Below are 22878 nucleotides of genomic sequence, written 5' to 3' on the forward strand. Positions count from 1 at the left end.
TGTAGAAAAATATATTGCTAGCCAATATTTCTAATAGCCTAGAAATACAACTTGGAATCAAATTCAACTCATAGACTTAGAAGATTTTTAAGTGTATAGACAGCTAGACAATGCCATGTTTGACAATTTATTTTGTGAAATTGGGTTAAGAAAATGTGTTATGTTTTAGCTCGGGTTGGTAGCCTCATATGCCATCTTGAGCATGGTGAAGATGGTTTAGGACCAGAAGCAACCATTTAGTTATATGCGCTTTAAATTTCGTGCACAGCACGTTCTCGGGCTAGTTCACCTAGTGAGCGCGGTCACCATGCCTCAGGGGCACGACGTCGCCACGCCTGCTCGCTCTATGCTCTGACCTGGCTGTGGCCTGGCCGCCACTGGCCTCTGGCACACGGAGCCGCTGCTGCTGCTTGCGCAGCCAAGCGGTGCTGTCGTCGGCCCTGCTGCGTTGTCGCACTGTCGACCCGCCCCGCGCCGCGATGTATCCACTGCCGGTGTCGTCGCATCACCGTCATGTCCGTGCCTGTCCTCTGCACCTCTGCGCCGCTGCCAGCCTTGTTTGAGGTCTCTTTTGTAAAGTTGTCAACGCGCGTGGGACTCCACTGTCGCGGGACGCCTCGCGAGCGGGCCGGCCTCATGTGGGCCGCACCTACGGGCCGCTGCGCGTGCGCTGTGTCACGCGGGCCGCGTGTGTGATCCACGGGAGATTTCATTTTTCTTTCCTAAGGAATTAGAAATAGTTTTCTAATTTAATTTTGAGCTGATCTTTGATAAATCATATAAAATCATGTAGGTGTCCAAAAATTATGAAACAAATTTTGGTAGGTTTCTAAAATTGTGCTCTATCTGTTAGTGTATTTAGTTCATATATGTACATGTTGATACCAGGAGCTATTAAATCATTTGAAAATATTTAATATTGTTAGGATAATTATTATAGGAATTTTTGTGGTAAAATTGGTGATAGCTTTAGTCCTAAAATTTTTATAGTGGTTTCATTGTATTATTATGTGCTCACGGTAATTTTGTAGCCTTAGAATAAACTGAACATTAGGGTAGTTAAATGCTCTTTGTTTCAATATACTTTAAATCATTAGTAGAAATAAAGATATATCCTTAATTTGTAAAGCTAGGTCTTTGTTAGTTGAACCCAACACTTTGCTTGGTAAAGATGATAGTTAGCTTAGTAGCTTAGTCATTAGAGCTAGCTTAGTATGCGTATTCTTAGTTTAAGAGTTGTTGTTGCCTAAATGCTAAGTGTTGCATCATCATCGCATGCATGTAGAGAATGAGTTGGCGGAGATCGTGACCACCGGCGATCACAAGTTCGAGGAGATCGTTGAGGAGTATGAGGAGGAGATTCTCGTGTAGGAGGAGGTCCCGGAGCCGCCACTGACTGACTCAGCTGACACCGCGCCTGCCCAAGGTAAGCTCCGGTGTATAACCCTTATTTTTATAATCACTAAATATATATGTGATGTGCATTTACGTTACAGGAATTTTTATGAAAAATACATGCATAGATATCTGCCATATGAGTCTTACTAGTGTAGATTTGAGTAGATGCTATGCTTAGGTTTTCGGTAGCGTGAGTAACCCGTCGTTACTCACAATAAGTGATTATTATATCTACGCTCATGATAAAATTATGAAGGGAAAAAAATTGAAGACCGGGCAGGGATGTGGTATGGGTATTGGTGGTGGTGTAACAGGTTGTGTCCCGCGGCCACGGGGCTTAGCTTAGTTACACTGTTTTCCTGTTCGTATCGATTAAGGACCGTCTGTTGCTGTGGATGGTAGTCAGGTCACAGACTTATTATCCTGAGCACATACTGGCTTATGGGAGCGGAAAGACTCGTTACGCTCTTGTCGTGGGTTCTGGCTATTTCCGGACCGATTGATTGGAGACGGGAAAATGTGGAGATCTAAGCACCATATTGAGACCGGATCTCAAGTGTGGGGACTTGGAGTCTAAGTTTGGATGGAGACCTAGACCCCGTGACATGAGTGGAATGGGTTGGTCTTGTTTGTGCCTGGGGTACAAACGGGGCGTGTGTTTCGGGGTACCCAGCTAGGATACATTGGTTCACGAATCGCCGTTCTCGTGAGACGGTACGACTTAGCTATGGTCTAGCACCGTAGTAAGAACTGGAAGATAAAAGATGGTGAAATGGTTTTGATTGCTTAAGCCTTGCTTGAAAGTAGAACAAATGCTTACCTGGAATGGTTAGCTAATGAAGTAATTATGACTGCTAATAAAACTTAACTGTAAGGATGAACTATTAGTAATGCTTTCCGCAAACAAAAAAGAAAACAACAAACTCATATTGTCTATCATATCCTTAAGAGTTGGAAAACTATTCTCGCTAGTCGGCTAAGTCTTGCAAGTACATTGTGTACTCAGAGTTTATTTTACCATTGTTGCAGGGCAGCTTGAGGAGTAGCTCTTGTGTGGATGATTCTTCTGGTGGGCACAGACGGATCCTTGTATCGTTCCGCTAGATGTTTATTTTCATGCTGTTGTTTAATTATCGCACTCTGAACTCTGGTATTGTAATAAATTTTTAAGAACTCTTGTGGTATGAAATGGATTAAGTATTGTAAGCTCGTATTTATTATTGGATTCTGGATGTAAAACGTGGATTGTTTTGAATTCTTCCTTGGGGTGTGCTCGACGGAACTATCCGAGGTAGCTCACTTTCGATGTGTTTAGTATCTAGTGAAAGACGAGCGCCTCTAAAAATGTTTTATTTCGAACAATTCTGTCACATAATTGCACGAGGAGCGCTGATTCTGTAAGCCCCATAAGTGCTACGAATTCTGCTTATGATTGGGGGCAAGAGTGAGTGAGCAAACTCTGCACTGAAGATATATACAACCACCAGCCTGAAATGAAAAGAATTGAGGCGACAGGCGAGGAACACACGCTGGTAGACTCTACAGGAAAAAGCGGCACGAAGCAGACAAAGAAATTCAGCCCTTGTTTAGTTCGTGAAATTTGACGTTGGGGCTACTGTAGTATCTTCGTTTTTATTTGACAAATAGTGTCTAAACATTGACTAATTAGGTTTAAAACGTTCGTCTCGTAATTTCCCACCAAACTGTGCAATTAGTTTTTCTTTTCGTCTACATTTAATGCTCTATGCACGAGCCGCAAACATTCGATGTGACAGATACTGTAGCAAATTTTTGGATTTTGGAGGAGATTCGGACACTGAACAGCTTGTACGGGCCTTTCCCCTCGTGGCTCTGGCTCCTGCCAACTTTGTCCGTGCGTTTGGCCGGGAGCTGCCCGGGTCAACACACGTGTACGTACGTGCAAGCGGCGGCAGCACCGAGCAGCGAGAAAAGCCACCAGGCGCTCTGTGAATCCGTGATCTCTCGGTGCACGTTTAGTTCCAAAAAGTTTCTCAAAAAGTGTTATAATAGTCATCACATCAAATCTTGCGATACGTGCATGGAGCATTAAATGTAGACAAAAAAACTAATTACACAGTTTGGTTGGAAATTGCGAGACGAACGTTTTGAGACTAATTAGTCCATAATTAAACACTAATTACCAAATAAAAATGAAAGTGCTACGGTAGTCAAATTTCCAAAATTCGGGAACTAAACACACACTCAGAGTCAGAGCGCAGTGCTGCATCAGCCACTGTGTGCGCAGGCCAGAGGCCGCCGCTGGCCGGCGAAGCTTCCGTCGAGCCAGCGGTCACTCGGCAGTGGCAGTCTGGCAGACCGGCTCGCAGGGGCGAGTATCACTATCACCCGCGTCGATCGTGTGCGCCTCTCTGACGAAGCAGAGCCATTGCGGTGACCGCGGTCCATAGCCGGTCAAGCTGAGAGGGTATCTATCAGGGACAAGGACGGCTCTCGGTGACATGGCGTGGCCACTTGCATTGCATCCGGTAGGTGACATGTCACTCGTGCGTGGTGGCTGGCGCCCATGCGGCCGTGGCGGCAGCCAGCGAGTCTGCTCTGCTCCGGGTGTACGTGTGCGCGGATACGGACACCAGCGCACGGGCCGATCCTCGCGAAAGGGACCCCGGGTTATGCCGCGGATACGGGTTGCTTTCATCGCGTCTCTTGTAGTTGTAGCGCAGCGCCGCGCAAGTGCGAGGCCAATGTAGAGATCAGAGGTGTATGTATGGCAATCAAGCATACATTCAGTAAACGGCAGTAGGGAGCTTTTTTTAGAAATGCGGCAAGAACCTTGCCGGATATTATTAGACGAGGAAAAAGAGAAAAACAAAAGCAGTAGGGAGCTTTTGATTGCAAGAGAAACCTCAAGTCCAAAAGCAGATGGTAAAGACGGTGAAGGCGTCGACGAGAAACCGACGAGCTGATAAACAATGAGACAATGCAATGGCAGAGGGGTAGAGAGAAAGAGAGAATGAAGAGGAGCAGATAATTTCAGCCGTGAGTGCTCAGTGGAAACTCAACGGAGGACATGAAGGCCGGCGGAACATCTCGCGTGGTCGGCGCGCTTGGAGTGGAAAGGGCTCCTACCAACCTAGTCAGGGCGCGTTTAGTTCGGTAAAGTTTGTACCTGCATAGTGCACGATTCTCCACTGTAGCATTTCGTTTGTATTTGTGAATTATTGTCCAAACATTGACTAATTAGGCTCAAAAGATTCGTCTCGCAAAGTTAAAGCAAACTGTGCAATTAGTTTTTGATTTCGTCTACATTTAGTACTCCATGCATATATCACAAGTTTGATGTGATAATGAATCTTCTTTTTAGATAGTGCATTTTTTGAGAACTAAACAGGCTCAGTTCTTTGCTTGGACAGCGGAAAAGAAAGGAACAAACAAAGACCAGATGAAGCAAAAGAGAGAGATGGGGCTCGGATTGCAGGCGGGGCGGGTTGCGGACGGCCACTTACCCACTAAGCTTGCCGCAAACTAATTAAGCGGGTTTGTGGCTGCCCACGAGCGCAACTGTGACCCTCCGCCGTGATCCACCGGACTCTGTGGCTAATACAACAAACCCGCAAGGCCCGCAAAGCACACTAGCTAGATTTGTTGCTGCTACGAGCTCATCTGCAGCATCGTAAGGACTCACACGGACATGACAGTGAAGGAGCTAACTAACTCGCCGGCAGCCGCACCTCCGCCTGTGGAGTTCAGATCCTCTGATCTAGTAGCTGCTATTGCTAATTGCTATTGCTGGACAGGAAGACCTCGGCGGCGGTCCGCCCTGCAGCCAGGTGCTCGTGGACGCCGTCGCCATGCGTGGACGGCGAGGTCGGCCGTGGCACCCGGGGCCCTGCAGCACCCAGCACTCTACGGAGTCACCACTCACCACCGGAGTAGATGAACTCCTCGTCCTCCTCCGCACCCACCACCCCGAGCTCCCAGCCGATGGGACCACCAACATATCGCCTGACGCGCGGGCCAGCTCCAGAACGAGATCAAGGAGCGGTTGTCACGCTGGATACTGGATATTCAACAGAGGCAGGACACAACCATCGTTGCGGGTTCTTGCGGGACGTTGCAGGCTTGCCCTCTTGTCCAATGGGCTTCGCGGAACAGCACACATCATGCCGCGAAAATGTTGCAGCTGGTCCGCATCTGCCGCAAAGCATGATTTTGGGGGCGGACATGCGTGCTCCGATAAAAACCCGCCCCGCCTGCAAGCCGAGATGGGGCTAATGATTGCAAAACACCACAGCGATTGCGGGACCCGAGATGGCAGCAAGAGCATTCAGCTTCCGGCTTCCGTCCGCCTTCTTTTCTTTGGCCCGGTCCGCCCGCCCCGCCGGTCCCAACCGCTGCCTCGGGCCGGTTCGGGCCTTCGCGCCGCGTTTGCTACCTTCCCGCGACGAGCCGGCGAGCGCCCCCCACCCACCATACGGCCGCCCCACGGCCACGGGCCACGGCCTTTTGCTCTTTCTCCTCTTGCCTCGTTGCTCTGTTCATCCCCTAGCGCCTAGCGGCAGTGCCATCTTCTTATGACGCGCGCTGCACCGGCCGCGAGTGATTGGTAAACCCTACTGCCCTAGGCCGAGACTGAGGGATCGGCGCGGCGGGTGCAGCGACAGTGGAAGGCGGCGCAATGATACAAGAGCTACGCCGACGCCCGACGCCGCAGCTGCTTGAGTAGCTAGGTACAAAACGAAATATACTCGAGTCCGGCACAGCCATAGTGCGCTTGTTAAGTTGAACATGGTTTTACATGGCTGCTGCTGATGCCTGCGTCGGTGTAGCTCTTGTATCATTGCGCACTATGGCTGCGCTGACAATTTATACATCAACTGGAAGCTAGAGAGAAATGAGCTTAGCTTAGCGCATGTTAAGTTGCACATGCACTCCAAAGCTCTCACCCCATGTGAGAGAGCATGGCAAGTGGATGCAACTCAATGAAATACGGAGTAGTAGTATATATAAGAGCACGTGAAGAGCAAAATTGACATGGATGGTCATACGGCATAGTATATTACTGCTTTTCAAAAATGTTGGGCTTACTAAGTGTGTACGGAGCATGTAGAGGGGGAGTGGACTGGAAAGCGGAAACAACTCAGGGCTAATTCGGCATAGCGGACTGGTAAGCGGAAACTAGTTACATCGGTGGTGCATCCTGCTGAGACAGGTGCCCGTGCTTGCAAGATGAGAAGCTGTACAATGCCGCTAAAAATCGAGAACAACTAAGCGCTAATTTTTAATCTAATCTTAGCATAAAACATGTAGCACATGTACACAGGATCCATTCAACCATGTGAGTCAAATCACACGACCGATCGCTTAGGCGTTGGAGGGTTTAGGAAGGTCCGTATCCCGTCTAGACCAGTGCTGGTGGCGTCCACGCTACCCGACATCTCGAGTTCATCACCTGCAGAGGGTTCCCAAACCCTCAGCCGATGATCTATGTTCATCTACGCCACCACCGATGACTGCATCACCACCAGAGGCGCTGATGGCGACTGCCAACACCGGTGGCTAATTTGGCAGGACTTTGGCTCCTTTCTAAAAATAGCTCTGATTTCTCTTGTAGAGCAGCTTTTCTGGTGGAGTTGTATGTTTTGTAAAATATTTGGCAAGTTTTATAATAATTTTGTATCAAGTTTGTGAAGAAAGAAGCCATGTTTTTTTGTAGCTTCGACTCCTCAGTACAAAAATGGCTCCAATCTAGCTGCTTGTCTCCTTGCAAGGAGCTATTTTTTACACATCTCTTTTAGCGGTCGTTCACCAAGACGCGGTTGAGTGAACGATGTCGCATGCCGGCCGCTCACCCTCCTTCTCCGCTCCCTTTCCCTGTTGCTGACATCACCCTGAAAAAAGCAAAATATTTATTTCAAATTGCTATAACTTTCGAATGGTGTATTCATTTTTAATTCCGTCTGTATCGGCGTGTTGTACGTGACGAGACGAACAAAACTAGATCTCATTTGCATATGTTTCAAAAAAGTTCTAGTAATAATTATGTATATTACTTATAGCATATAACTTATAACTTATGCACACAAGTTGTATAAAATAACTTAATATATACAAGTTGTGTTTGATAACTTTTGTACATAGGTCGTGTTTCATAACTTTTGTGATTCTAAGTTTTGGTATAAGTTATAAGTTAATTTGTTCCTTTGTGTGTTAATAACTTTTATGTTTTCAAGTTTTGGCACAAGTTATAAGTTAATTTGTTCCTTTGTGTTTAATAACTTTTTGTACATAAGTTGTATTTCATAACTCTTGAAGTTTCAAGTTTTTCGCATAACATTTATGTTATAAGTTATATATTGTAAGTTAATATACATAAATTGAAAGTAGAAAAAAATTCTTCGAAACATATGCAAATAGGGTTTAGTTTTGTTCGTCTTGTCGCATAGAGCACCGGTTGCAGACATAATTAAAAACGGATGCACCATTCAGAAGTTATAGCATTTTGAAATAAATGTTTTTACCTTTTTTGATGACGTCAGCTGGAAAAGCGCGCATGGAAAGGATGGCGCGGTGCGTGCGCGCGCATGGTTCATTGGCCTTCAACTGAGTGGCTGCCAAAAAAAAAAGAGGTGGGATTTTTTTAAAAAAAAAGGTATGTCTAAAAATTGTTCGCTTGATTTATTTTGGGTGAGCGTTCGTCATTTAGTGAGGCCATATTTTTTAGATGGCTACTCTGGCTCCATGCTAGAAGCTATTTTTTAGATGATTATTTGGCACAGCTTCACGGCGAGAGACGTAAGAAGCCAAAGACGGAACCATACCAAAGGGGTCCTAAGTTTGTCTTGTTGTATTAGATGCTACTCCCTTCCATGCAAGTTGCAAATACATAGATATACACTATATCAAAATATATAAAAAGAATACTATTATAATAGCCAAAATAATAACATTTAGAATAGAATAGAGGATAACATTTAGAATAGAATAGAGGGGGTTCTAATGAGCTGAAGACAAGTCATTGGGTCAAACGCTAGGACTACCCTTACTTCTATCCATAAAACCCGTTTCCCAAAAACTTTTCACTAGAGTGTCCCATGCTTTAGGCCTGTTTGATAGGGATCTAGATTCTCCTAGAAACGTTTTAGATATAGATTCTCTCAAGAAACGTTTCTATGTTGAAATATGAATCACTTGGTAAGAATCGGTGAAATATTTGGCTATTGATCTAGATTCTTTTTTAAATGAACTAGAATCACTGTGAAACACTTATTTGGGTGATTCTCATTCCTAGTAAAAAAACGAGAAACGCTTCTCTGAGAATCTGAAACGTTTCTGTCACCTATTTGAGTGTCTGGCAACGATTCTGGTGATTCACTTGAGAATCCGAAACGTTTCTATCGTCCCAACAGGGCCTTAATCCTTCATATAAGCATTGTAAAGTTAGTTTTTAATTTGTAGAGGAAATGGACTGAACTGTAAAAGTGACTACAAGTCATAGCTTTTTCCACATCTACTTTCCCACGGCTGTTTTTCCACGGCGCACAGTTCACAGTAGTTTTCCCAAAAACGACAGCTCAATGCCTAAGTCACACGGTCGATCCTTATTAGACGTAGGCAAAAGTCAGGCCGAGTTGGGTTTGGTGCCCACCAGTGGACAGGTTTGCACCTTACATCTTGGGCCGTGCAAGACTGGGCCATTCGCCCGCAGAGTTTTTAGCTTAAAAGCAAATGAAAATAATGTTTTGAACCGGTTTGAGCCAAGAACATTTTTCTAGACAACGAAACATTACCCTAAACCCTATCCAATAAAACCAGTGGGCCAAGCCAAGCCCGGCAAACTCAAGCCAGATCAGGCCAGTTATGTTCAGGTCTATTCCTTGTGGGAAGTGTCTACCCATCATTCGGCTGATTCCTGTTTGTGTTTCGGTTAATTTTTTTCAACCAGTAAAAACAGGACATGTCACATGGGAGCCAATAAAGTACGAACACCAAAAAATTTTTGATTTTTCCGATCAGCGAATGACAAATTTTCTCTAAAAAATGGCGTTAGCGAAAAAGAGTGGGAAGACATCTGAAAGCAAAACCCGTCATCATAGTGGGTCCAGATCTAAAAACCCAATAACAGAGCATTCTTGAAGGACAAGAAAGAAAAACACCTGGAAGGCTGGAACAAAGGACGGAGCAAAAGAAACAATAAGATCCAAGATATCTACAGCTATGAGATCGGGAAAACAGAAGGCAAAAGATGTGTACGAAAGGAAAAGTAAAACCAACTCAAAGAAGAAAAACTGATGAAGATGCAGATCAAGATGATAAAAACACCTCAAAATCAAGTATTACTTTACTCTAATTCATCACTGTCTACTACCCCCAATCTTTGGACTTGCAAATTTGCATATCATTTAATCAATCATGCTTACAAACTTGAATAAGAAACGAATCAGATTCAAGATTCACCAGATTTCGGGATCAATTACAAACTCAGGTCTAATGAATCAAGTGCGCCACCAACAATCTGCAAGTAATATTTTGGCTACCAATCACTAACCAAGGGCAAAGGAAATAATGATTCATGATGCTGGCCACAAACAACAGCCGTAGGGTCCTGTGCTAATCTTACATGTTTCGGACGGTTATAGATTTGATTTCTTCCACTCTATAAGTATTGGATCATTTATGCCAGCAATAATCTCTGCGTCGTTCTGCCAGACATCCAAGGAGAGTAAAATGATGACATGTTAAGCCACGACATGCTGGATCTTTCATACACCATATCATGTTAAGTCCATCAAGTTTGTAGCTTTATTGGTGGCATTTTTCTTCTCTTTAACCTCGCTTTAACCTGGTCACTTGTGGCAATATTAACACCAACCGAAGCTTTTATACCTCTGAACATGAACTGTAGCAGATATCAATGATCTCTCTGTACTGAAGCTCCTGGAAATACAGTGTCAACTGAAGCTTTTATCAATGGTTTTAACAATGATCTGATCTGTCTGTCGACTGAAGCTTTTAACATGGTCCCGATTAACCTACACTGTTATAATGTTTTCGAGTATGATATATGTCGAAGAACAAAACTGGTCAGAAAAGGACGTGCGCATAGCAGTAGATTTGAGTGCTGCTATCCTGCTTTACCTGCACAAACTGAAAACCGAAGTGAGCTGCAGCCCCTTCTGCTTCTAGAAATCGATAAAAAGAACATGCACTTGGGCTGTATCTACTATCAGGTTGCTGCTGCACTGAACATTTGAGGAAAAATGCCAACATACTGAACTTAATGCACATGAACAATAAATTGAGCTCATTGACACAATGACATAATAACAAATAAAATAAACATATGAAGCATGCAGAAACAAAATCGCCAAACAATATCAAGCAAGTGTATATCATGTTGTAATCTCCGACTAAATCTGGGATTTAGTGCGGCCTTAGCTAATTAAATCTGAGCAAACAGATTCGCCTAAAGATTTCGGCTATAATGTCGAGCATCCAGGTCGTCTGACCACTAGTTACATAAGTCAACTAAAAATGAAACTAGGGTACTGGGAAATTTACTCCAAAAGGAGCCTCAAATTTACTTCAAATTTAGTTCAATGGCTAGCTGAACTGATCTAGCTATCCACACATGCAGACTTCAAAACTCATTGCAAGAGAAATTAAAGAAAAAAATAATTGGTACCTACAGCTCAAAAAGAGACAAGGCAACTTTGATTAAACACAAGACTTGCCAAACTTGAATAAAAAACATAGACCACAACTGCAAAAACCGAAAGGCTCAGGTACTAAAACAATGAAATGTTGATCTGCAACTGAGCTACAGCTACCCATCTGCCAACGGGCCAAGCATCCAACGAAGACAAGCAATGATTGTTTTAATGTAGTATGAAAATAAAAAAATGACATGGTCATAAATTAAATACACATTGACTTGCTAAGAAAGACAATGCAAACCTGTAAGCAGGACTGAGGTATCGTCTCTAGAGCCCCAAGAATGTAACAAATAAAAATAGAAAACAGAAGCCCCACTCTAGAGCCCCAAGAATGTAACGAACGACAACAAAAAATTATGACACACTCTAGAGGCTCTAGGAATTTAGAATAAGGGCTTAAGGAGAAACAACCAAAAAATAAAGCACCCTCTAGAGCCTAGGAATAAGAATGAGCGGAGCGCGTGCTCGGGTCCCCAAATAACGCTTGTTACCTACGGTGCCATGGATGGTCCGGTCCAATGATCTGAGCGCCTCTCACGCAAGAAGCTAGCGATGCACCATCACATACACCCTGTTCGCTTGATCGTATCAGCCATGCTTATCAGCCATGATATAGTGTTTTTCTCTCAAAAAAACAGCATCAGCCGGCTTATAAGCTACAGACGATAAGCGAACAGGGTGTATGGTGCCATGGATGGTACGGTCCAGTGATCTCTACAGTTCCATGGATGATGATCCGGTGATCACTGTAATCTAAAGGCGCGGTCATTGGATCTAGGCTGATAAGTTTGTTTTGGGTGCAAGTAGTGCATGAGGGGTTCGTGTGTCTTGGGAGTGTGTTTGTACGATCTCATTCATATTTGACTTGATGGGGCAACAAGTTTCCTCTCGGGGAGGGAACTCTACCGTTCTAGAACAGATTCTTTCCGCTCGGGGAGGGTAGCCTTTCCTGTTGGCTTGCAAACTAGACTGAGAGAGAAATCCAATGGAACAATGAAAACTAAAATGAGAGAAAAACGAAAAATGATAAACTGTTGAGCTAGGAGAACTGCTAAAATTGAGTAGAGCTTAAATAGAAACCTTACTAGAGTGGCTCCTGACCACGTGAGCCAATCCGGTCAGCTCAAGTTGGTGATCAGGAAAAATGGAAAGGAGAAAAAAAAAACTTGAAAGCTTCAGCATCAGGTTATACAGCAAGATAATACAGTAACCACCACGACGGATATATGTTTACTGCCCTATTCAGGCTAATGGACGGCAATCACGGATTGCGGACCTGACTAAGCCACAAGCTATATGTGAATTGCGCACCTCATATCAATCTACAAGCAGGATGTTATACAACAGAGTAGGAACTAAGGTGACCACAGTAGAAGATTGAACTCTCAGAAACAAACAAATAAAATCCACGGAGAATAAGCCAGAACGCTATCATGGAACCCACTGTCGTTCAAGTGAGATTTATAACTCAACACAAATATTCAAATGATAATCATTCTTAACAAAAGTTAGCTTTCAACAGAAGTACCACTAATATAGCAACTTCACACACCCATGAGTGAAAACTCAGAAACTGAATAGCCCAGAAGACTCCACACGGTCGAAAGGCTAAACCTATGGGCGAGCAGCAACTGGTGCTGGAGCTGGAGCAGCACCAGGACCAGGGCGGGGGCCTCCTTGTCCACCAGCCGGCCTATCCTCCTGAACAAAACACAATGCAACATAAACATATTAGCCACCACGAAAATCGCATTGAAGAGGCAGAACGGGAAAACATAAGGATACAAAGAACACAGCAGACACTCCTTGACAAGCATATATAGCAGGCCAAGTGGCAAGTAACAGGACAAATTATGGTCTACGCATTCAGCAAAGTTTGCACAAAAGAACAGCATTTGGCAAGGTAGTATATGAATAAAACAACTGTTAACATTTCCCATTCTTAAATGATCAGCTAATAATATGTGGGTAATAGCTGACAAAGTGAGCAAAATGGTAGTAACTATTGGGACCTGTTCATCCCACAGGCACTGTTATTGCCATCGGGGCAACGTATTAGTCCCAAACACATTATTTCAAACAAGCTGTGCTCAAGCAGGCAAGCAGAACAAATATAACATAGCAAGAAAATTGTACTATAAACATTTCCCATTCTTAATGATCAGCTAAAAATTATGGCCATCAGCCGATAAAGTGAAAAATGGAGTAAATGTTGGGACCTGTTCATCCCACAGGCACAGCACAAAAGCCATAGGGGCAACGTAGAAGTCCCAGATATGTGACATGTCAGGTCAGGCAGGAAGCAAAAGTTGTTAACTAGCAATTGTGTTCCATATTAAGTATAACAAAAAAAACTGTGGCAAGTGATTGACAAGCGGAGATGGAAACATGGAACACAGCCATGTATGGAAATTTCCCATCCTTAATGATCAGATGAAAACAAAATATCAGCTGAGAAAGTGAATAAATGGTTGTACATGTCAGGGACCTGTTCATCCCGCAGGCACTATTGACTTGCCATCGGGGCAGACATAAAGTCCCAAACATATGTTATACCCTAGACATGAAACTCCTAGCTCTTTAATACAGAATTGGGGATGGTGATCCGTCCGCTATCATTGCAAAAATTACTTAAATAGGCACAAAACCAAACATGTAACTAAGGATAGCAGATTCTATTCACATATATCCTATTTAAAATGATGAGATATTGCAAAATTTGCTAACTCAGCACAAAACCAATCATGTCAACTAAGGATAGCAGATTCTATTCACATACATCCTATTTAAAATGATCAGATAAGAACATACAGTAAACAGCTGAAAGGCAAAATAATGAAATATAACTGAAGGCAGTTGACCATTCAAGACAGGGCTGTCAGGACATCACGAGATCGGTGTATCTTACAGGTACTAAATCAGAACAGTACATGCTATCAGGACACAATCAGGAGTATGTCTGTCAGAGGAACTTGAAACAATTAGAAGGCCCGTCATAGAGGAGATAAACTAATCAGCAAAAAGATTCATTAGACAAACGCTAATCAGAACTAAGTCACGATCATGCATTGACAGATCTGTACTAAAAACTTTTTCCACAGGATATTCATTATAAACGCTAAATCAGTCAGCGAGAATAATCTAATCATACCCTGCGCCTGAAGCGCTCCGGCGGCTTGCGGTCCCTGCGCTTCTCACGGGATCGGCGGACGCGGACGATGTGAGCGTGGATCGCGCACGAGACACAGTGGTGCACCTTGGCGTAGAGCTTGGGGAGGACGTACCCTGAACCACAAAACATGTGTACCCTCGTCAAAATAACAAGTCGCATAAAAGATTTACTGAAGCAACAGATCTGGATGAGAGATTTACCATCATGGACGCACGCTTCCTGGACGTCCCTGATGGCCGCCTGCTCCACGATGTTCCTCACCTGAAACCTCTTGATCGCCTTGTCCTGTGACAGACATAAAAAAAAGTGGAAACCACGAACGAAACGAATCAGAAAATTTCATCACACGGGTGAAGGAAGAGAAAAGGCAAGGCAACTGTGGAGGCCTCTAGTCACCTTGGGGCAGCACTTGGCGCAGTTAGAGCAGCGGATGTACTTGACGTGACCGCGGCCATGCTTGTTGCGGCCGCCGTTGCGGCGCTTGAAGGTCTGCGGAGAGAGAACAGGGAGTGAAGTGGATTAGATTCGAGATGTACATGCAAAGGGAGAGGAAGATCGAGATTGAGGCGTGGGACTGACCATGGCGGCGGCGCAAGAGGTGGAGTTCTGAATCCCCACTAGGGTTTCGCGGGGTGAGGGAGGAATAATTTATAGGCAGCTGGTCGGGTGGTGGAATGGTGCTGGGCCGTTTATGGGCCCAGTCATAATCGAAAGGAAATATGCATAACACATTGTTCGTAATGTGGATCGAAGACGTTCCTAAAAGAACAAATCTTCGAAGACAACCCAAAATATCCAGAAAAAATATAAATAACTGGAATTTATAAATTGTTTCATTAGAAGATTTTGTGTTGCTTTTCTATAGCTAGAGTACTTGTTGCTACTATAGCACATTTGTTTTTCCATTCTCTTAGCTTTTGCTTACCTTGTCATTGCAAGATTTGCGATTCTCTTGTTAGACTTCGGACAAGCATGGCTTGAGCCCCCTTTTACTGTTCATCATGTTATCACGGTTATTCTGAGAAAGTTATGTTTTCTCTTTACCCTTTAATTGAATCACATATCTTTTTAGGCTTTCACCTCTTCCTTAGCTCTTCATTTTTTTTCTGATATGATCGTCATAACTCTCTACAGGTACATGCTTAATAAAAAATTGACTTGCTTAAGAGCAAAACTTATTAGCATATGTAATGTTTAGGACGTGTTTGGCACCATAGAAACATTCCGATTCAACCTCGATCGCCACTAAACGATCAATACGGTAGTTTTTCTCTTACGGAAACCAAGAGAAACAACTCTGCTTTTTGTACTACGCGGATGAATCGATAGACACGTGATTTTACATGATTTTTTTGTTTTCATCTCCCATATTTTCTTCGTGGATTTGCAAAGAATTAAGTGCAACAAATTTAAATAGATTGTATTTAAGTTATTTGTCTTCCAAAAAAACTGATTTTTAACCATATTTTTGTTCATATTTTTTAATAGAAACAACATTTGTGGAACCAGAATCGGACATAAAACCCAAACGATCTCACAAAGTGAATATGATTCAATCATATAAATGTTTCCTAAGAGAATCTAGATCTGAAACGTTTCTACGAGAATCCGGATCTCTACCAAACGCACCCTTAATTTAGCTTGCGCGCAAGTGTATGAGTGTGAGTGAAGTTGAAATATTTTACCGATGTAGTTACAACCTCACGAGCTACCTTAGACAATATTTGAGAATCCACAAGCTTCTCATGTGAGCGCATGAGCTCAGCATGATCAACCTATAGCATCAAATACTTGCTAATGAGCTCCTCCAGCTGAGCCTTGAACTCATTATTGTCCTTCTCCGATCGAGCAACAGTAGAAAGAAAAATAGCAGCTAGAACATATTCAATTGACAACTTTTCATTCCTAATTCCTTTCAACCAAATCTGCAAGGGATCATTTAAGCACCTGTGCTCATTGGTTGTAGCCTTTAGCTTTCCAATAAGGAGCTCTTCTTGATTTTTCAAGATAATTGTCTTACTCCTCAACTTTCTCCATGAGCTTGATCGTGATCATTTTGTCCAACTTACTAAGGTGTGCAAAGTACTAATCTAGATCATTATCTTCGCTTTCTTCATCCTGGTCCTTCATTTTTTCCTTTTCTTTCGCCGCTACTTGCTTTGCTTTCTTCTTCCTACTCTTCTTAGAGCATCTAAAAGATTAGGCAAAAAGACTAGCCAAATTTACTGATTTAGCTACTCTCTAAAATAGATTTGGCAAAAAAAAAAAACTAGAGTACTCCAACAGACTCTGTAAAGCCAAGAGGCTGGATAGCTAGTGAGGTAGATTATCCAAAAGCAAAGAGCGAATGAGGTGGGATTGAGAGATGCTAAATTTGGAGAGTCATTTATATAGTCTGTTGGAGACGTTTTTCCTTCAATAATAGCCAAATTAACTTTTAGAAATAATTTGGCTAATCTATTGGAGATGCTCTTAGCCATAAGGTATGAGTGGGGTGGGCACTACTACTATAAGCTTTTTGTGAATGTTGCTTCTTTAGATTGTTGAAGACCCTTGCTTAAAACTTGGTTTGTCGCTTGACTGGGCGAACCAACCTAGCTGATTTTGAAACCGGCTTAGCCAACTTTTCCAACTCAACAACAATCAAGTCACATTGACTCCGGCTTGTGCACTTGGAGTCTCCTTTAGCCTCCTCACATCATGTTGGTGCATCGGTGTTATTTTGAGGTAGTGACTATCTTGCAGTCCTAGTCCCTGACATTTGATTCTCTAAACTTCTCACAAGGTTAGGTTCAAATGAGATGAGCAGCTTCCATAGGCTCACATCCTCCGAATATGGTTTCATCTACCAACTACGCACACATTGTTCTCAATAGCACATTAGTAGTATAAGAATTGAGTTGCAAGCATTTTTCCTTTTTTTTTTGTTAAATTATACCTGTTTCCAATCAAGTAGAGGCGAAATGCTCGAGACTACATCTCTCTCAACAATGGGACTCATGGTCCTAAATGTATTGAGAACATGTATTGACCAAGAAAAGAATTTTGAACCATCAATTCTAAAGTGGCTCAAAAGATACCTCACATGTGACGGCAACCGCCACGAGGGTTCTGCCACGGCCCACTGAGCTAGCACCTCGGGTCATCTTCTCGACTGACGTGGTGCTAAACCCTCCGTCATGCAGAGTCCTCGGAGTTGCTACTCGCAACCTCCACTCACGCACGAGTTGTACCCGCAGGATCAAGTTGTAGGATTTCACTCCACGAACCAACCATCAAGATTCACATAGCTCGAGATCATACAACAATTAGTTAAAGAACGTTTATTGCTATTGTAGTGAATGAGATAAAATTACTAGTACAAATTACAAAGACTGATATACAACCAACTATGTCTATTATCCCACCATTCTAATTTCGCTCTTGCGCATAATCACTTCATGATTACTTACGGGTTTGTCGGAGCACGGCAATGTAACTATACCAACTTGCAATTCCGTATGTCGGGCCTGTGAATTACGAATGGTTGAACATATGAAAAATCAATAAACAAGACATATTTTCAGATAAAAATGAATACACACATGCCTGGATGATGGGCTTTTCAGTAGGTTGCATTGTTTCTCCTCGGTAAGGAACACATAATATTCTAGAAAATTCTCCTGCTACGTACAACCTTTTCTCCAGAGATGATAACGAAGCAGCGAAAATATCAACAACCTAGAATTTTACAAAATAAAAGAGACAAAGGTGCTTGAGATGCCTGGAAGACCAGGCATTTTATTCCATAACGATGATAGTAACAAGATAGCACATGCAAATTCTGCCATGTTCTCGGAAGTCGGAACTGTGTAAGTTTATATAGGTCGTTTAACATTTACGGTTGGTACTATTTACAAATGATGACAGTGAAACTAAAGCTACTTAAACTCTGAATAAATACTCAAATGCAAAATTATTTAAAAAACTGGTAGGCGTTGGCCACAATGAAACCGTGAAATTCAAATTTAACTCCAACAATAATAGTGCATTTGTATTTCTGCATGCAGTGTGTACGAACTAATCCATAAGCCCAAACTTGAAAATGAAGGGTCAATAATGGGTCATAACAGTTGTTCACGTCCCTAAGCGCTACTCCTTTCACTCCAAATTACGGTTCACTTTAACTTTGTTCTAAGTCAAATTTCTCTAGCTTTTTACCAAGTTTATTTATTTTTCATGCACCAACATCTACAAAAATCAAATTAGTACTGTTAAATTACAGATGAAATGTGTTTTGATAGTGCATCTACTTTATAGTCGGATATGTTAATATATTTTTTAAAAAGCTATGTCAAAGTTTGAGAAGTTTGACTTAGGACGAAGTTGAAGTGAAGTATATTTTGAACACAGAGTATATTCCAAAAGGCAGAATAACAACAATACCGTGAAAGCAGCTTTCAAACATTCACACTGCAGGTCTGCCATGGCTTGCAAGATGCAACTTTGAAAGCTAGATCATGTCACAGTATGATGAGATATTCCTAGAGTTACAGTGCATTTCTTACCGAAATAATTTAATATAAGCAATAAAACAATATGCATAGTCCAAACACATGCTCCATTAGAAGAGAAAGGAGCAAACCTCATGATAAATTAATTCGCATCCACTAGATGCAAATCTGAGGTCCTTAGACTGTCTCCAACGGGCCGAACGCAAATACAGAACGCATTCCTTCTTATAGGTCACGCACAGGGAAAAGCTCCGGGACGCAAAACTTCACGTTTCCAACGACGGACGCAAAAGTCCGAAGGCCGAGCGCGGCCCGCATCCATGGCGATGCGGCTCCTGTCCCTCTCCACGCCGCCCCCACTCTTCCCGAGCCCCGGCCCAAAGGCACCCGCCTCCGTCTCCGCATCATCTTCCTCCAACTCCTCCGTCCGCTTGCGCGCGCGGCGTCTGCAGCGGCTGGCGCGGCCGCGGCGGGCGGGTCCGACCGGGACGACGGACGCTTCGAGGGGGAGGCGCGAGCTCTGGATCCGGCGCCACCGTGCGGCCGAGCTCCGGCCCTAGCGTCGATGTGCCCGGCGAGATCTGGACCCACCGCCACCGTGCGGGCGAGCTCCGGCCCCAGCCTCACCGCGTCCGCACCGGCGGCTCTCTTCTCCGCGGGCGGCGAGCGGCCCTTGCCAGCGGCGCTGCTCCTTCACCCTCCGACGGCGACCGCAACCACTCCCCTGCTCCCTCCGATGGCCACCGCAGCCCATCCCCTGCCCGATGCCGCCTACCCCTGCTCCCTCCGATGGCGGCCGGGCGAATCCGGACTCCACGACGGCAGCCGCGCCTCCACCGACCTCCATCGGTCGCTCCTCCCTCTCTCTCTGTAGTGTTTTACGTCGTCGTTCTCGACGACGCTTTTTTGCCTTCTGACTCCGTTGCTACGCAAAATGCCTGCCTTCTTTGCGTCCTCCGTTGGAGCGTAATTTCAGAACGCAAAACACTGTGCACGAGGTTTTTTGGGTATGGGTCACCGTTTGCCTGCGCCGTTGGAGACAGTCTCGTAGTTGTAGCCTCTTGGCATCATCGTACCATGTGTGCTTCGCGCTTCTTTCACAAGGGTAGGAAATATTCAGTAGTTTAGCGATAATTTACCTATTTTGGTTATGTTGTTTATATCTAACACCACTGTGTTTGACTAAGCACCTTTCTATGGATACTTTATTTAGGACTTACTATGCAAAAGAACACACACAAACATTTGTACCAGCTTATATGTTATTAGCCAATAAAAGGACTACTTATTTCTTTTGCATTTCAGGACTACTTATTTCCTCTGCATTTCAAAAAGGAGTACTTATTTATTTTGCATTTCTAGCCCGAGCACGTGCGGGGTTTCTCCTAGTTATATTTGATCTTATATTGCCAGAACATGGCAAATTTTTTTCTAATACTTTTGAATAAATAAACCTTTCTTTTTCTAATCTAATAACTTATATAAACAGAGGGACTGACAAGGCCCGTTTAAATGATGTTGGACTAAATTTTAGTTAAGTCAGTTATAAACGGACTCAAAACTCTCGACAGCACGAGTAAACACAGTTTAGACTATCTCCAATAGGAAACCCATTATATAACCCAAATCTAAAATAGGTCTACAACACAATATCTATAGCCTCCAACAGAGTAACTATATGAAAGATCTATTTTAGGTGACAGAAGAGGCATAATCCAAATATGAGTATCTTCTCTCCTGTCGACCTAGAAGACCCATTTACAGAAAATGATTATTTTTTAAATTTTATTGTCGAAGAAGACATAAATAGATATTAAACATTTGGCATGTAACGCTAACCCAAATAATAAATGAGCACTCTATTTTAGGTTGCGGTCGTCGGTGAGTCTTAAACCTGGTTTAGTTGGTGAATTTTTTTGGGAAATGGTACTGTGACACTTTCGTTGTTATTTGGTAATTAGTGTCCAATCATAGTCTAATTAGGCTTAAAAGATTCGTCTCGTGAATTTCGTCTAAACTGTGTAATTATTTTTATTTTTTATTTATATTTAATGCTTCATGCATACGTCTAAAGATTCGATGTGAACGGAAAATCTTGAATTTTTTTGCAAAATGAAGTGCAACTAAACAGACACTTAGGCCCTGTTTAGATCCCACCCAAAAACAAAAAATTTTCAAGATTCCCCGTCATATCAAATTTTGCGACACATGCATGGAGTATTAAATGTAGGTAAAAAGAATAACTAATTGCACAGTTTGCCTGTAATTGGCGAGACAAATCTTTTAAGCCTAAATAGTCCATAATTGAACAATTTTTATTAAATACAAACGAAAATACTACCGTAGCCAAAAGCCAAAAATTTTCGGAACTAAACGCGCCCTTACAGCCCCGAAGGTCGAGCGTTCCCAAAGGCTCCAAGGCTCAAAACCTCGCACCGCCGCAAACCCGCACTAAAACCCTAACCAAAACTACCACGGCACCACCACCCAATATATATACTCGCGCCCCCACAAACCTTCGTTCTCTTTCGCCCCGCCCCGCCGCTGCCGCACCGCGCCCATGTCGCTCGACGGCGTCTTCTCGACGGCCGAGGCCCTCGCGCGGCTACTGGCCCGCTGCCCGACGCTCCACTCCGACCCGCGCCTCCACGAGCTCGCCTCGTCGCCGGCCGCCGCGCCCCCCGCCCACGACGACGTCGCCGCCGCGCTCGCCGAGCCACTGCTGCACCCGCGCTACACCATCCCCGTGCTCGGCTGCTTCCTCCCGCTTGCGCCGGCCCTTATCAACCAGGCCGTCGCGCTGCTCCGCGCCAGACTGCACGCGTGGAATGATGACGCCCGCGCCAGACTGCACGCGTGGAATGATGACGCCCTCCTGGAGGATGAGGCCGGGGAGGGGGACGTCCGCGTCGTTGAGTTCTACCTCTCCAGGCGTAGGCGCCTGCGGCTGCACGAGATCGCGTGCCTCGCGCTGGCGCGCGCCCTCGACCTCGCACCCTACTTGCTCAGGTGAAGTGATTAGTGGTCCGCCCATAGCCACTTTTGTACTTGTTTGCACTCCCAATTCGTCACCATTAAATTTTGGAGCAGTGCAATTAACCTGTTTCTTAGCTTGTACTTGCCATTTGGGTAGGCGCCTAATTGACCACAATAACTAGATTTCTGCTAGGCACTGAGCACTGATCATTTTTTTGGTATTATCAGACAGTAAACATTGAGCCTCGCTTGCTGTAAAATGTTTAATTTAGTATGGACTGAGCCATGAAAATGTTGCCACCTCCAAACCGCTGTGTTTAATTTGAATTAGTTTCCTGTGACATGCATGCAGCCTAATTTGAAGTATAGGCATGTTTTAGTTTACCAATTGCACATATTGGGGAAAAGAATAACCTCTCTAGTTGGTGTTATTTGGATTTTCCATCAAGCCTGTATTATGAATCCTGCTTGCCAGGGAGCAGTAATTTTGCTCTTCAAAGTTTGTGAATCTGGCCTTCTGTGGAATCCATGTCGGGTAATGATTTGGGTGGAAGGAGTCCAAACCTACTATAATTTTTTGATTCAAAGCAAATGCCGCAGTTTTCACAGATGCAAGTATCTTCTTTCAGGTGGAACTAAAATATCTGCTGATTTGAGCTTGCACGCCATTAAGCTTGCGGTATCTCAGTGGATTAGAAGATCCTGGAACCATTCTCAGGATTAGTAGTTACATATGCCAAAAGTTACATGCACTGGTTTTCAGTTATCAGGAACTTTACATGTGCCCGCTTGTTGCTAATGAACCATGGCACACATTGGTTTGGAGCTTTATATAGTTTATTATGGTCCATTGTATCTATCTTATGACAAAATTGTTGCCAACTCTTAACTAGTTGAATCTTTGCGCAATCATGGCATGTAAACAAAGATTAGATTTATGTCATGCAACTAGCTTACCACTATTATTTCTGGCAGACCTGTTTTGAACTACTTCAAGTTTTCTCCACCACCATTCCAAAGGCTTCTATGTGCAAGTTTCCCATCACAAGTTACTTCCAAGGTACTTATTGATATGTGTCAAATGCATGGCCCTCTCATCTCCACTATATGACCTGCATAACTGCTTTACAGCTTCTCACTACAA

General features: G+C 43.7%; 2 protein-coding genes and 3 non-coding genes across 5 annotated transcripts in view; 1 reads left to right on the forward strand and 4 right to left on the reverse strand.

The window, feature by feature from the left end:
• Positions 1 to 12589: 12589 nt before the first annotated feature.
• Positions 12590 to 14945, reverse strand: LOC136517543 (small ribosomal subunit protein eS26-like). The gene is made up of 5 exons (XM_066511134.1): positions 14845 to 14945; positions 14662 to 14754; positions 14466 to 14550; positions 14245 to 14378; positions 12590 to 12794 (listed from the first exon to the last, which is right to left on the reverse strand). Exons 1-5 carry the CDS (start codon positions 14845 to 14847, stop codon positions 12708 to 12710), a joined length of 402 nt encoding a protein of 133 aa, XP_066367231.1. The 5' UTR covers positions 14848 to 14945; the 3' UTR covers positions 12590 to 12707.
• On the reverse strand, positions 13023 to 13124 carry LOC136519279 (small nucleolar RNA snoR99). Its single transcript, XR_010774830.1, has one exon. It is a non-coding gene; the product is annotated as a small nucleolar RNA snoR99 (small nucleolar RNA).
• Positions 13235 to 13331, reverse strand: LOC136519283 (small nucleolar RNA snoR99). The gene has a single exon (XR_010774834.1). It is a non-coding gene; the product is annotated as a small nucleolar RNA snoR99 (small nucleolar RNA).
• On the reverse strand, positions 13503 to 13600 carry LOC136519285 (small nucleolar RNA snoR99). The gene has a single exon (XR_010774836.1). It is a non-coding gene; the product is annotated as a small nucleolar RNA snoR99 (small nucleolar RNA).
• A 6311-nt stretch (positions 14946 to 21256) lies between the features above and the next one.
• LOC136517197 (midasin-like) overlaps positions 21257 to 22878 on the forward strand; it is a 45421-nt gene continuing 43799 nt past the window's right edge. Inside the window, 2 exon segments of the mRNA XM_066510725.1 lie at positions 21257 to 21767; positions 22710 to 22794. Coding sequence (XP_066366822.1) covers positions 21319 to 21767; positions 22710 to 22794 — 534 coding nt within the window. The 5' untranslated portion in view covers positions 21257 to 21318.

This window comes from Miscanthus floridulus, chromosome 17, assembly GCF_019320115.1.
Source record: "Miscanthus floridulus cultivar M001 chromosome 17, ASM1932011v1, whole genome shotgun sequence".
NCBI lineage: Eukaryota > Viridiplantae > Streptophyta > Magnoliopsida > Poales > Poaceae > Miscanthus > Miscanthus floridulus.

Excerpts from the sequence above, each read along its gene's own strand:
- LOC136517543 (XM_066511134.1), bottom strand. Across the intron at positions 14,551-14,661 it reads GCGCCAAGTGCTGCCCCAAG|GACAAGGCGATCAAGAGGTT; the intron begins GTGACTAGAGGC and ends TGTCTGTCACAG. Across the intron at positions 12,795-14,244 it reads CGGAGCGCTTCAGGCGCAGG|GAGGATAGGCCGGCTGGTGG; the intron begins GTATGATTAGAT and ends TGTTTTGTTCAG.